The sequence below is a fragment of the Perca flavescens genome, chromosome 12 (genome assembly GCF_004354835.1).
Source record: "Perca flavescens isolate YP-PL-M2 chromosome 12, PFLA_1.0, whole genome shotgun sequence".
In the NCBI taxonomy this organism is placed as follows: domain Eukaryota; kingdom Metazoa; phylum Chordata; class Actinopteri; order Perciformes; family Percidae; genus Perca; species Perca flavescens.
In genome coordinates, this window is record NC_041342.1 from 4869135 (window position 1) to 4884453 (window position 15319).

The 15319-nt window shown below is 41.5% G+C and overlaps 1 protein-coding gene across 1 annotated transcript in view; it reads left to right on the forward strand.

Annotated features, from left to right (window-relative positions):
• ece2a (endothelin converting enzyme 2a) overlaps positions 1-15319 on the forward strand; it is an 88365-nt gene that overhangs the window by 45911 nt on the left and 27135 nt on the right. Inside the window, exon 3 of the mRNA XM_028593517.1 lies at positions 1-20. This exon is cut by the window's left edge and continues 264 nt beyond it. Within this exon, the coding sequence (XP_028449318.1) occupies positions 1-20 (20 nt within the window). The remainder of the gene's footprint in view (positions 21-15319) is intronic.

A 15319-nucleotide genomic window follows, 5' to 3' on the forward strand; every position in this document is an offset into this window, starting at 1 on the left:
TTCACCAAGCACTCACAGAGGTATTGTTACAAATCTGTGAATCCTGACATAGGTTGAATATTTCTTAAATTGAGATCACAAGTTGTATTGGAAATTCTTGCCAAAATTGATTAAATCTTTTGGCAAAACATACCCTGGCACACACGCGCTTATGTTTCTGTCCTGTTGTGTTCTATGTCTGTGTGTTTGCGCACTTCAACAAATATGTCAAACGTCAACTGTTATTGCTGAATACTGAAGTCCACCCGTCAAATACCGTTATTACGGTAATGCTAGTAGATCAACTTTTCAGCTGCAGCAGTTTTTTTCAGTGGGGTTGAATGCAAAAAAAACGTCTCCTTGCAGTTCATCTGTGTTGCAGTTCAACGCTGGACACTACTCTCCCTCAATGGTCGCCATCTTTGCTACTTACTGGAAGCTACGGGACCAACAACGTATTTTCAAACTTGTGAATATGGCGGGTGAGGAACCTGCAGCGGTTGCGATTGAAATGGCGAAAAAAAACGTACTATGCAAACGTAATTTATACACGTTTTTTTTTTCTTTCTTCTCAATAAGTACCAATATAGTGTAGTCAGAAAACAAGCCGGGATATATTTTGTCGGGCTACAATAGGTGGCGTTAATACCCACCCGGCTGCAGTTTACCATTTAAAAACAAGAAGAGTCATTTCCGGTCAGTGCATAACAGCCATGTGCGAGTCAACACTTAAATATACCCACTACAGTACATAGTGTACACAGTGTACTACATGTGAGTGTACTCACGTAAGTATCCGAATTGAGACGCACCTTAATTCTTCTAAACAGTATTCGGTTGGGACAATCTCTGCACAAAGTTTTAGCTCCTAACAAGTAAGATTCAGCAACTTCCATAGTCTGTTTAACTTCTACAATACAAGAGTTTGAGGATGTTTTTCAGCAGTGACACACATAACAAAAAGCCTACTTGAAATATATTCTGTAGGTTTTATTTTACTCATCTGTCGTCTACCAGTCAGTATTGTACAAGCTACACAAGTCTTTACATGCCTATGATGATTTGAATGCTCTGCTACGGTAAGAGTTTAGCTGTACGTGACTTCTCCCTGACAGTGAAATCGGTAATAGTGGCACTTAACATTTCCACTCCATCTCCACAGCCCATCAGTTGACTTACATGGTGTGGAGTGCCCTTCAGCTGCTGGCTGGAGCGCTAACCACCACTGTATCAGTGTGACAATGACAATGTTTTGGCCATTAGCCGTGCTTGACCCTAACACACTAAGACAAGATAATGCTGCAATCAACTGAAGTAGGTGACTCCCGAAGCTCTGAATGGGAAAGAATGACACCGCAGCCATTTGGAGCACTGCCAAATGAGTTGGAATGCAAAGTTTAGTTTGTAATTGCAGGTATAGTTTCGGCTGAATACGCTGAATATAAAATTACAGTAAATGCAGCAGTGGAAAAGGTCAGCTTATGTGACTCATTTGAATGGAAGCAGGCAGAGAGGACTAAGTGCAACTAATGTAAGTGCACATTTAAACTGAAAAAAATACTGGCCTTTTAACCTGATATTTTAAAAGTACACATAAATGAAAATATGATGGGGCTTTTCAGTTGAATGTTCCACTGAATATGTTTTTCAGGCCTCAAGAATACACACAGTGAGTTTGAGTGAGAAACCCCAAATTTGGAACGTAACTCCATGGGACACCTTTTAATTGAAAAATAATCAACAGATTAATCAGTAATGAAAAATAAGTTAGTTGCATGCAGCTCTCGCAGCCCTATTTTAGTTTGTTTAAATTCATGTGTATAAGTATGAGAGGCTGTGCCTTAGACTTACAAAACTTTAGTGTCCCCGAGAAGCAGTTTGTTGTACAGTACCAGCATATTGACACATAATCCACAACACAAACATTGAACCAGACATCTATAGCACTATTTATTCTAACACATAACATACACACATCAATAAATAGAATACAGTAAAAAGGATTATGCTGCACTTCTCTAAAAGGCCTAATGTCATAAATAAAATGTAAATGAAACTACTGCACAGTACTTCACATATATTCCTCCTCCAGTCATACCCCATCCCCACATCTTATTTAATTGGGTTATTGCCATGGGAATGAATGAGTTTTTTGCTCGGTTGGTTCTGACATTAGGGTATCTATATCTACGACCAGAAGGGAGCGGCTTGAACTCCACTGAGAGTGGATTGGTTGTATGAATGCGAACCTTGTCTGCCTTCTGTGCCAGTCTGGTCAGATATAGTTAGTACAGGTCTACCTGTTGCTTAATGGTACTCCAGCACAGGGACGTTCCTGAAATGCAATGTGTGTCTCTTTGCTGACCCTGTAAAACACAACTGTAATGTTAGCTTGTCACTTGGGACAGAAAAAAAGTGTCTGCAGCGTTGTTGGCATACACTGCAGGAGCTAGCCGCAACAGCTTTTGACTTATTATGTCAAACTTTATTGCCATCCCACTCCATTATGTGCTTGCACTCACTGCAGCCAAGCAGTGTCCTTCATTTTTGGCTGTTCGTATTGTTTTCGCCATGCAGTTCTATAAACTGGGTGTATAAATCAGTATTTCCTGCATGAGAAGTCAGTTCCACCACTTTAAATTGACTGGACATTCGAGAGATTTGTAGTCAGGTGAAGCCCAAATTCCGTGCAAGTTGGAATTAGTTTAAACTTTTAGTTTTTTGAAAAAGTGACAACCTTAATTGATACATCACTGTGCAGTCACGGGATGAAATAGATGTCCCTTTTTAAATAAAGTGATCGGCATGGTTCATTGCATGCATTAATGGCATTCATCCTCGAGAGAAAATGAGGCCTGAAAAATGTTATCAGACTCAAGTATTTAAAGGATCTTTTGAACACCCCAAATCAACCTTGGAGTTTTACGAGCTTAACCGGGGACAAGCTTGGCTCAAGCAGTAAACAAAGGCATACACTATGCTGTATATGGGTCAGGTTTTTAAGGACAGCATCTGCCAATAGCCACGCACGCACACACACATGCACATGCACAAAGACGTAGAGCATGTCCTGGGTGTTTTCCTCTAACAGAAGGAAGTATTAAAGAAGGATCAGTGGGTGTGTTTGGGGGACAGATGGGAGGATTTGACTTCTCTTCAAAAGAAGTGAAGCCAAACTCACGAAGCAGCCCTGTTTTGAAAGCCATTACTGCAAGAAAGTCAGTCATCACATGCTTCCCTTCACACCATCTCTTCTTCTCACTTCTGCCTCTCACTCTCTGTTTTCCTCTCATTTCCACCCTGGGTTCTCTCACCTGCTCTATGCTCAGGGCTGTGTGGAGATGTAATGTGTGATTGTGTTCATGTTCGCTGCTGCACTGTGAGCGTTGTGCATCTTTGTGTGCAAATACTGGTTTGTGTAAAGTGATCACAGAGAAGTTGATAGCTCTCTGCGCTGGTGTATTACTCTCTCTTACTGTGGCTCGTATGGGTACAGCAGTCACGACTTCGCTGTACGTGAGTGTATATATGCATGTGTGTTTTGCAGGAATGTGGGAGGTGGGTTCAGAGCCTACTTTCATTTCTTACCACGAAAAAAAACATTCTCACTAAATGAAAAAGGGGACAGGTGGAGAGAGATGAGAAAGCAAAAGTAAGACACAAAGGAAAGAAAAACACTGAAGAAGCTGGAAAATGGCCTGAGTGATGAAAAGAAAATATCCCTGAAGGATCTTTTGCTGAATTCACCTCCGAAGAAGGGATTGAATAGAAAGGGAGAAAGAGGAGTGTGAGGAAAGGGAGGGAAACTGCATTACAGCACAGGAGACCGAGAAAAAGAAGTGGGGAAAAGGGAGACAGAAACCGAGACTGACAGCAAGCTAATGAGCAGTGCGCCAGTGTGAGACCGATGTGAAGAAGGAAGCAAAGGAGAGGGAGGAAGAGGGAGGGGAGGGAAAAGAGTGGATCACACTTTAATCTTAAATCTGCTTTGAGAGTGATACCACTTCACATCGAAAGATCTTATTTCACATCGGCATGATAACAAACCATGCAAAAACATGTATGTTAAGATAGCGAAAGGTACAGCGGCACAGGACAGAACTACAAACACGTCCTCACACAGTCACCGCTGGTGCCTGTCAAGCATGTGCATCCTGTATATAGAATCATGGTACAGTATGTGTACCAGTCACACACATAAACACACACACACACACACTCTCACAGCAGAGGCTGTGGTGCACTGAGATGTGAAATTTATTTAACTGCCTGGCATGCTCTGTGAATCACTCTTACTGTTGCTATGGTGACTCCTTCATTGGATATCATCTCAGTCTAACAGTTTTAAATTGTTAACCTTTAGTCCTCTTTAAAGAGGTAAAGACTAGTCCTTGGGCTTGTTCAAAAAGGAAAGGAGCTAGTTTTAAAGTAATCTTAAAATGTTTCAAAGTCTTGTTCAAAGAAGAACATTTTTAAGTCTTTTTTTTTTTTTTTTTTTTTTTTTTTTTTTACTTTATTGACGTACATGGAGATGGTCTTTATTTGACCTCTTTACTAAGAGGTCAAAGTGCAGAGAGAGTGCTGAAGAACAGTGTCTCTGGTATCTGTCGTTTTTATTATTAAGTTTGGTAATTCTGCATAGCGTCAGTTTATTAGTGAGATCATTTGAATTAAGGGCAGTTCTTTACGTGCAGCATAAAACTTTAAAGCCGAGAATTTCAAGCTTTGTGAAGAAGAGAATGCCTGGTTTTTGTTGTCCGAGTCGAGTACTGGTGAAGCTGTTTGTTAATTCCTTGACGCCTTCTTTTTCTGCCAGCGACCTGGTTTTATACAGCTTTTTGAGCTTCTTTATTTCACATCCAAGGTGACGAAATCTCCTTTCTGAATGAGATGCGAGTTTTGTTCTCAAGCTGATTCATAAGATTTCTGTGCACATTTTAGCCAAACCGCATTTGCAAGTGAGCGAGGAGTTGGAGATAAGAGTCATAAAAAGCCGTCATGACATCATCCTGAGCTGGTTTAATGCAGACTGTAAGACATTTATTGACATTGATTGGTTGTCCCTGGCTCCTGCTGTGGAGAGTTCTCCCCTACTCCATTACCAGGAAGCTTGGATGCCTGCCGGGAAGACAGCCCCAGAGGAATATTCATATTAGGGGACACACACGCACACACACACTGTAAGCTCTAGTCTTACTGCTCAAATAACATTATTTTGAGCAAGACTAGAGGTGTGTGTGTGTGTGTGTGTGTGTGTGTGTGTGTGTGTGTGTGTGTGTGTGTGTGTGTGTGTGTGTGTGTGTGTGTGTGTGTGTGTGTGTGTGTGTGTGTGTGTGTGTGTGTGTGTGTGTGTGTGTGTGTGTGTGTGTGTGTGTGTGTGTGTTCGCGCGTGTGTGCCTTGTCGGCATGTTTTCATTGCTGTTTGAACCTTTTGTACCAGAATAAAGTGGATTACACCAATCCACTTTATTGTCTCTCTCCTCCTGTTTTTAGCTTTCCACACTTTCTCTTTTCTGTCTCACCTATGTTCTAAAAGGTGAAGCTTAAAAATAGACCGAAGTGCAATTTGCAGGCTTCACTTAAGACCTGACATTAACATAGACTCAGTACAATCTGGATTCAGGAGTTTCTGCCAAATTCATATTTTGTCATAGATGTAAATATTGAGCTCCTATGATTTATATGCTTGTGTGCGTACATACATACACACACACACACACACACACACACACACACACACACACATATACAACACACACACACACACACACACACACACACACACACATATATATATATATATATATATATATATATATATATATATATATATATATATATATATATATATATAAAGCTCTGAACTTTCTTGGCATTTAAAAAGGTCCTTTGATCCTCAACTTTGTAGTGTATGCATTGTCATTGAAATTGTCTACTGTAAAACATAGGGTGCTGTTTTTAAAAACAGAAAATGCGGTCTCTTATTTTGCAAATGTGGCCATGAAGGTGTAATGCCAAAATGAATTGACTATATGGGTTTAATATAGAGGTGGACGGTATAAACGGTATAGAAAGTACGCTGGTAGGAATTTGCCCTACGGTTTGAATTTAAACTATACCGTGCTACTGATAGAGCTTTCGTTTTTTTGTTGAGTCGGTGTGTGTGTGTCTGTGTGTGAGGAGAGGAGAAAAACACAGACTCTTACACTGAGCTGAAATAGAAACACTGTGTTGCAACATGTGTCTTTCGATTGAAATAAAGGTGCTATTTTTATGTCCTAGTCCGATTTCATAAATCTTTGAGTCCAAGTCATCAGTGTGCGAGACCACGAGTCCAGAGAATAGTGTCTTGAGTCCGAGTCCAAGACTTGAGTAGTTCATCATTGGTTCATAGCAGCAGAAGTATATTCTTTACATCACTGCTTGTGTGTTTGTGTTTATCTTAAAGCCTTGTGAGCCCTTTTCTTCCCACATCATTTTTACACATATGGGCTTATAGATGCTGTTGTATTGTATGCGTGTGCATCCCTAAACTGCAAATTTGTGTACTGTATGTGTGTTTATATGCTTCAGTTTATAAACCTACAGGCCGCTTTGCCAGTGCATGTGTGAATATGCGTGTATTGCCGCACAATCATGCTTTTGTGAGTATTTCTGCATCATTTTGTGTTTATACCTCCTATGGTTTGTGTGTGTAAGGGTGCTGGCCCGATGAGCCCCGTCCTTTTCCAGCTCCAGCAGAGGGAAAGTAGAGCAGTGGAGCACATGTGAGGGAGAGAGAACGTGGGTAATTGCAATTCTTGTTGCGCATGTGTAGAGATGTGAGGATGGGATCAAAGACAGGGTGTGTTTTTTTGGGGGGGTTGTTTTATTGTGGTACTTGTGTGTGGGTTTACAAAATGTCTGTGTGTGTGCATGCATAATCACCGATCTGCTTTTACATGTGCCCTTGAGTCTGCATGTGTTTCTGCGTGTGTGTGTGTGTGTGTGTGTGGGTGTGGGTGTGTGTATGTCAGGGAATGGACTGGTGAGCCGAGGCCTCCCTGCCCTCCAGAGATTTTCACACAAGCAAGTGCTCAGTCAAACATACACTCGCCACTCACGATGGCAGATGGCCCACACACACACACACACACACACACACACACACACACACACACACACACACACACACACACAAACACACACACTCACATACTCACTCACACCAACACCACCGTCAAAACTACACATAGATGCACTGTATTATATATTTACTCTATGCTGTATTTACTGTTTATCACATTGAATATCGCAGTATTTTGGTGTTCTTCAAGCAGTACCTGATCATTCAAGTCATTAGGTCTGATTGGTTATATTTGTTGCAGGTCATCACAGTCAATAAAACTGTTTTTCATTTACTTCCTTCTAGAGTTGGGCGATATGGAGAAAATCAAATATCACCTTATTTTTGACCAAATACATCGATGTTGATATTGCGGCGATATTATAGGGTTGACAATTGGTGTTTTCACAAAATATTTACACAATGAGATTTTTGACATATAATCATCAGTAATGTGGATATAATGTCTAAGTGGGTAAAGGCAAATAATATAACCGCTAGAACAGCCTGGTAAATTCAGAAAATGACATCACTTTAATGTAATGTAGCCCTTAAAACCAGGAAAAGACACCATTTGAGACATATAACGATTTCTAAGAGTCTAGTCTCATATCACGATATCAATATAATATTGATATATTGCCCAGCCTTACTTCCTTCCCTTAGTACACATTTTCTACATATTTCCTCTTGTCGTCTGTCCCAGTTTAATCCAGTGACCTCGTGTTCACTCTTTCTATCTGTGGATACTTTTGTTAATCCAGCGTTATGGTTTGTTCCAGATGTGAATAGGGAAGCCCCCGGAGCCAGATGCAATCCCTGTTCCCTTTTACACACACACACACTCTCCCTCTCACTCACTCACTCACTCACTCACTCACTCACTGTTTTGTCTTTACAAGACCGTACTGTCCGCATGGTTACATGTCCTGTAATGTGCTGACTTGGTTTGGCAGATGCGTCTGTGTGTGTGTGTGTGTGTCAGAGACTCGGACTCGAGTCGTACTTAAGTCGCACAAACTGCTGACTAAATTTATTCATGTATTTCTATTTTCTTTTATTGGCACATATACGTTGGGGAAACGTATGACGAGCTGTATGTTCCCTGTAAGGAGAAGAAAAGAAAAATGATGCCGGATCAACAACGTCGAACTTCATCAGGCATCTCAAAATGCACCCAGATAGGTCAGTCACTTGCTAATGTGAAAAGAGACGTTACATTTAAAATATATCGTCACAGTTAACAAGCTAACCATCGCAAAGTGTTGTGCTAATGCTGGGAACAAGCAAATTCTATCTTTATAGTTGTATCCATATGATATGATGTGACAGACTTTGGTTAATATTTCACCAGGTCCAAGGGCTAGAGGGATGTGTTAAGTAGACCCCATAAAGTTATCCTTCAACTGATTCTGATACTGTACTGTATGGATGGTAGCTACAGGACATGCTTTGAATTCATAAGATTTAACAATACAGTCTTAGGGACGGATCAGATGGACAGAGACTTGAGACTCGACTTGAACTCAAGCTCAAAGACTTGAGACTCGACTTGGACTTCCAAAAAATTACTTGTGAAGTGTGTGTGTGTGCCTCCAACTGAGAGAGACGACGTAGATGTGACATGAGCAACCTGTCTGAGAGTTGTCTTCTGGTAGCTGTGCCAAGAGAAATCTCAATCATTCCCAATCTTACAGAGACGGAGAGCGTAGGTATATGCAAGGAGATAACATAGGCACAGGCTAATTATTGCTAACTAAAATGCTAGTTAATTAAACTTAAACAGCTAATGTAAGTCGAAACTGCCTGCGAGCTTCTCCTGTACTGTACGGTAAATCCTCTACTATGCGACAGTAAGTTGCGTGGTTATGACACAATCGTTAGCCTATTTTTACAAAAACGTCTGCTATAAAAGGGGGCGGGGCCATAACGTGAGATACAAGGTAATGGAGCCTTTTATACATTGTTGTGCTTCTTTAGAAATAAACAGTGGCGAATAAAGTCTTTAAACGCTTCAGATGTAAAGTTATTCGCTGTCAAAATGAATGGCAGTCAATGGGATGCTAATGTCGGGTGATCGTTTGGTAGCATCAAAATGGCGCCATAGGACCTACGGGTTGTTGACAGACGCTTACCCCCTTAGTCGTTGTGGGCAGAGTGATAGAGAAAGACATGGCTCTGGTTGTGGGCTTTAGGACGGATGCATGTTTATTAGGGCCCGAGCGCCGACAGCGGCGAAGGCCCTATTGAAACTGAAGGAATTATTGTTTCTTTCTATTATTATTTTCCCGTCAAATGAATCGCCTTTTTGAGGCGCTTAACATATTCAAAAACTCACTAAATTTGGCGGTCGCATCAAGTCTGGTGAAAATTTACGTATTTTAAGGGTTTCGGGAATAGGCGCACAAAAATGGCTCGCTAGCGCCCCCTAGAAAGTTAAAGAAATTTAGCCACTGCAGTGCGTTTAACGTAGACTCACGAAACTTGGTACACATATGTAACATGTCAAGATGTACAAAAAACTTCATTAGAGCCATACCCTAAACTCAACAGGAAGTCCGCCATTTTGATTTCAAAGTTCGGAATTAGTGCGATTTTGGCCATTTCCACATGTCGTACTTTAACGAACTCCTCCTAGAGATTTCATCTGATGGACTTCAAACTTGGTCTGTACCATCCCAACACCTCAACGATGAAAAGTTATTAAAAGAAAAACTTTTCGTCAGACGGTGTGGGCGTGGCGTGGCGGCCATTTTGAGTGTTTAGCGATGAACAAAGAAGTTGTTGTAACTTGAGTGTACATTGTCGTATCTGCCCGACATTTCTCACAATGGACAAGAGTCCAGGCCTGAGGACACCTACAGGCCAAAATTGACTTTTGGTCATAGCGCCCCCCACTGGCATCAGGAAATCTGCCTTATATGACAAACATCATCCGATTTACATGAAATCAGAATGTGTGGTCTACATGTGATCCGCCCCCTATAATATGACCACGCCCACTTACTCAGGCCCCGCCCCCTTTTATAACATTTGAACCGTTTAAGGTAGTCTTGTGTGAGGTTTCATTGAACTCAGCAGAGACTTCATTCTTCATTGGTCATGGTTTGGCCCGCCCCCTAAGCTTTAGCCACGCCCCTTTTTATAACTAATGACCCGTTTGATGCAGACCCTTGTGTGAGGTATCAATGAACTCAGCAGAGAGTTCCTTCTTCATTGGTGATGGTTTGGCCCACCCCCTATGCTTTAGCCACGCCCCCTTTTATAACTAATGACACGTTACATGTAGATCCTTGTGTGAGATATCATTGAACTCGGCAGGGAGTTCCCTTTTCATTGGTGACGATTTGCGGCGTCTGAGTGCCGCGCGAATGCACGGTCGCAAGGAGCGGCGTCCGTGGTTAACCCCGAAGCGCGCAGAGTCACGAGGGCCCGTCCATCGCTGCTTGCAGCTTTAATTTAGGTGTTGTTCTTGTTATGAGACATCGTCGCAGGGTAAGAGGTCGAAGGCTAGAGGTCGAGGGGTGTGGCGATGACATCATCGATACACAAGTATGTGGATTTGCCTTCCTAATGAAGCCGCAAGTGCTCCGTTTTCACCCTGGGACCAGGTTTAAAAAAAGTGCGTTTTCAGGTAGTGCCTTTACAGGGTTCGTTTGGACGATCGGCCCAAACGATGCAAAACATGTGCATTTACACCAAAAAGTGTTTCCGTGTGGAGGGCCCCTAAATCAAGTTATTGGGACGTGCACACACACACAGACTCACACAGAATGTCCTTCCCAGCTCACCGTTGCCTAGACAACAGGTATCGACTACAGAGCACTGTTCCTATGGAAACAACGGATGCCTAAAGGAGGAGGATCATTAATTGGAATAAGAGAATATAGGAGAGAGGGATGAGGAAGACTAAAGACAAGAGACAGGAAAAGAGATGGAGGGGAGGATAATTAGTGAGAGAAAGTGTAGCTTGGCAGAGGTGTGGTCAAAAAGAATCTGAAAAGAAAAACCCTTACACTTGGAAATACATTATTACAAATGTGTATTATAGTGTTACTGTCAATGCATCTCTTCAGTTTATCTTACTGATAATTGTATTGTATACAGTGGAGTGGAGTGGAAAACACCCCTTGAAGAAGATTAGTAGACCACGCAAATTTCCCAGGACAGAGAGAGAGAGTGTGTGTGTGTGTGTGTGTGTGTGTGTGTGTGTGTGTGTGTGTGTGTGTGTGTGTGTGTGTGTGTGTGTGTGTGTGTGTGTGTGTGTGTGTGTGTGTGTGTGTGTGTGTGTGTGTGTGAGACACTGAGCCTATTCTACCTTATCAGTCTGTGTACTGCAGTGTTTGCCAACCAATCTTTTTTTGTCAAATGTAGCTTGGCAGCCCTGCCAGATGAGTTCAAGTACCCCTTCATCAACATCACACGTCATGTCCCTTTTTTTGAGTTGATTTTGAACTGGAATTCTTTTGGCACTATTAATTATATAAAAGAATATATTGTAACAACCTATTTTGTCATGCAAGACAGTCAGTGCTGTTAAAGCTTATAGTCTCTTTTTTTCTTCTTTCTGTTCAGTTGTTTTGTCGCAAGTTTGCATTTTAACTACCACTACTTGGATTTTTCAACAATTTTTCTCTAAGCTATCATTTACAATTTCTCTGATCAAAATACACAGCAGTGACCAGTAACCCCCTGGTGTCTCCACTGGTTGCTTGGCAACCAGGCGTTTCTACACTTCAATTTTCATACAGATTAAACAAACGATCAAACATGTTAATCAGTGAGCTTTAGAGGTGCTGGTACTCTGATTTTGTTTCCTTACGACAGAGCCAGGCTACCGGTTTTACCCTGTTTCCAGTCTTTGTGCTAAGCTAAGCTAACCGGCTGCTGGCTTTAGCCTTATTATTTATGGACAGACATGAGAGTGGTATCAATCTTCTCAACAAACTCCCCTAAAAAGCGAATATTAGTCATTCATTATTACTTAATTTCATAGACTACTAAAACGGAAAGAAATGGAGTGGAAAAGTGCAGATGATTATTTTGGGTGTTGCGAAGAAGAGCATCTCTGTTCCTTTGTTTGGCCCTTTTGCAGTATTCCTTCATCATTAGTGGCACACATTCTGTAAACATGCTCAAATGAGTACAATGACCGAACGCTATATATATATATATTTACTAGGGCTGTCAATCGATTAAAAAAAATTAACTAATTAATTGCACAATTTGCTGTAATTAATCGCGATTAATCGCTTTTTTAAATTGAGATTGACGCTTATAATAATGGATATTTAAATGCTATATCACTTAACTTTGCAAATATGAAGAAAAAACCAAACAAGGAAAGGTTCTGCTAAGTTCAGAATGTTTAATATCTTTCAGAACAACAGCAGCAACAATTTGGCTTATTTAGTCCTGCTGAAGGCTGCTGGAAACGGCTAGAAACTGTCTGACTTGAGAGCAGATTTTTGTCACCGTCCCCGGCTGCTGTCGCCTGCTCTCGTCTACTTTACAGGCGAGGAGCAGTTCATCTCCAACGAGCCGAGAGTTCAGTCGCCGGCAGGGCAGTCGGGACTCACCTGGAAATGGCGAGCGGAATGAGGTGACTAGAGTCTCTCAAAATCGGACGAAAATCTTCTGAAATGAAGACAGATTCAGCAACTGCACGGCCTATTTCTCGCTTAAAATGTTTTCAGAAACATGTTTCAGTGAACTATTTTAGTACAATATGAGATCGTATTCTGAACGGCCGCCATGACAGTCTGGCTTTGGATTTCCGGAGAAAACAAACCCATGTGACGCGTTCGTCCAATCAGCTGCCGGTTTTCATTACTTGGGCAACAATACAGAGTAGCGCCGCCTGCTGTTATGTAGACGTATTACGTTTCTCAGCCGCCACATGAAGTAAAGAAACACAGCTGCGTTAATTTCGTTAATTTTTTTTAACGAGTTAAATATTAAAAAATTAACGCAAAAATTAATGCGTTAATTTTGACAGCCCTAATATTTACATCTCTGTTTCAGGCAGTTAAACATGAACTTTGTCATTTATACAGGGTGCACTGTTTTTCTGTTGTCTGCTAGCCTGACAAGCCAGACCCACATCAAGATGTTGGGTCTGGGAACTCACCATTGGCAGGGCTCAATCCGAGGGGCGGGATAAACGGTTGTCTTTCAAATTCCCTCTGCACGCAATAGGATAGCGCTACAACAAGGCAGAGCAACGAAGAAGGTAGAGAAGCTAGTTGATAGATTAAACTTTTGCTGTATCCGGTTGGCAAAACTCCAAACACATCTTCCTTTTTTTCCCAATGACTTCTGTGCCGTTCTTTGTTCTTTTCTCAGTCCGTATCTTTCCTCTCTTTTGTTCTTCAATCACAGAGTGTTAGAATGCAGGACAATCAATACAGACACCTTTCTCCTATTAAGGATTTTCAAAGTCAGAAAGTAGCGAGGAAGGAAAAGGAGGCTTGACTGAAATGTGTTGTGTTTACGGTTTTGTTCTCCTGTTAAAAGTTATAATTCCAGTTAAGGAGGTTGGGTCTGTTCTGCATTCATTCCAGTCAACACCCCTGTTATCATCATGTTTGTCTCTAATACACATGATACGGAATGCATTCTGTCATGCATTGCACATTAAAAGGTCAAGGAATCATGCGCACATGCAGTCTTATGTTCACGAGAGTGCTATTACTCCAGAGTATATGGTATGGGCAGCGTGGAGGGGAAGTCAGAGAAAATTCTCTCATCCCACGTGATGGAAAAAATTGCTCTGACATAACGGGGTCGACCACAGACAAGTTTTTTTTTTCTGGCCATAATATGTGTTTGGATATCTGGGGAATCTGATATGCATCGTTGAGCATTCATGAGAGAGCAATTGTTTGTGTGTGTGTGTGTCTGTGCCTGTGCATTGGCATGTGTTCATGCATGTGAGGGTGTGTGCGAGGTGTTTTTGGATAGATACTGTAGGACTCAACCAACTGTGAAAATGGCCTTCCTCCACACAGCAAGTCAATCAAGCCTGCAGTTGGGTCACTTTCTATCCTCTATTTTATTTTTCCTCTCCTTACACTCCCCGAACCTTTTCACTGTCCAATGAAAGCTGGCCCGGGTCAATGGCTCATCCTTGTGATCTTCTATCTGCCCGCACTCCAGTCCCACAGCGCGCAAACACAGAAGACTCATAGGAAACCGATTTTTCTCTGCTGGCAGAGATCCAAACAACAAAATGCTGGTTCCATATCAATTGACCAAAATTACTTCCTCACTTTTGAGCTAATGGGCTAGATAGCTAAGGTAACAGCTATTTGCTGCTTTAAAGAGTGGATGAAGCAGGGAGAGATCACGGATTTGGACCCTTGAGGCTTGACCCTCTCGCCAGAAATAGACCCGTTTTCTGCAGGTACAAACAGATCATGTAACTAATTGTCAGCTAGTCCTTTTTGGCACCACTTTGAAGAGACCTTGGAGAAAGCTCCTGTAGATGTCCCACTAGTTTTTTTATGATATTTGTGAAGATTTTAATGTAGTCTGTAGTGTTCCTAGTATTACTGTACATATTGTCAGATATACAAGTGTGTTTTTCTCAACAAGCAGTAGTTAAATAACATTTCCCGTAGGTTTTTGTGTGGTTCTAAAGGTGGTTAGTGGTCTAAAGGAGTTATTTTTGATTCAGATTTTGCTCAAAGGTTCCAGGATCACTTTTATTAGGTTCATTAAAATATGTATATACTGTACATATATTTATATATATTCGAATCCCGCTCAGGGTGAGATTAATGAGGTACAACAAAGATGCAAGGGGGAGCCAGGACACAAGCTCAGCTACAATCCAAGGTTGAGTACCAAGCCCCAAGAACAGACAGGCTTAAGACAGTTGCCCTGAGAGAGATGATCCCCCTCTGCTATAAGATGTGAATGAAAACATGGCCTATGTTACTAGATGAACAGACAAGACAAGAAAGCTCCTCACAATGCATGGAGGGTTCACCCCAAGTCTGCTGTATACACTATACACCAAAGATCCAGGAATACATCAGGAAGATGGCCCCATACCAAGTGATGACTTGCTAAGTTAATAGGCAGAAACCCTGTGGCAGGCAGGCGCTAAAACCGAGCATTTCAGACAGAGGGGGAATACAGGTATATTCAGTCAGACAGTATGAGAAAAATATTGTTTTTTTAATGTAAAAATGTTCTAGTTGAAACCTTAAATACAAGCATGAACCTGCA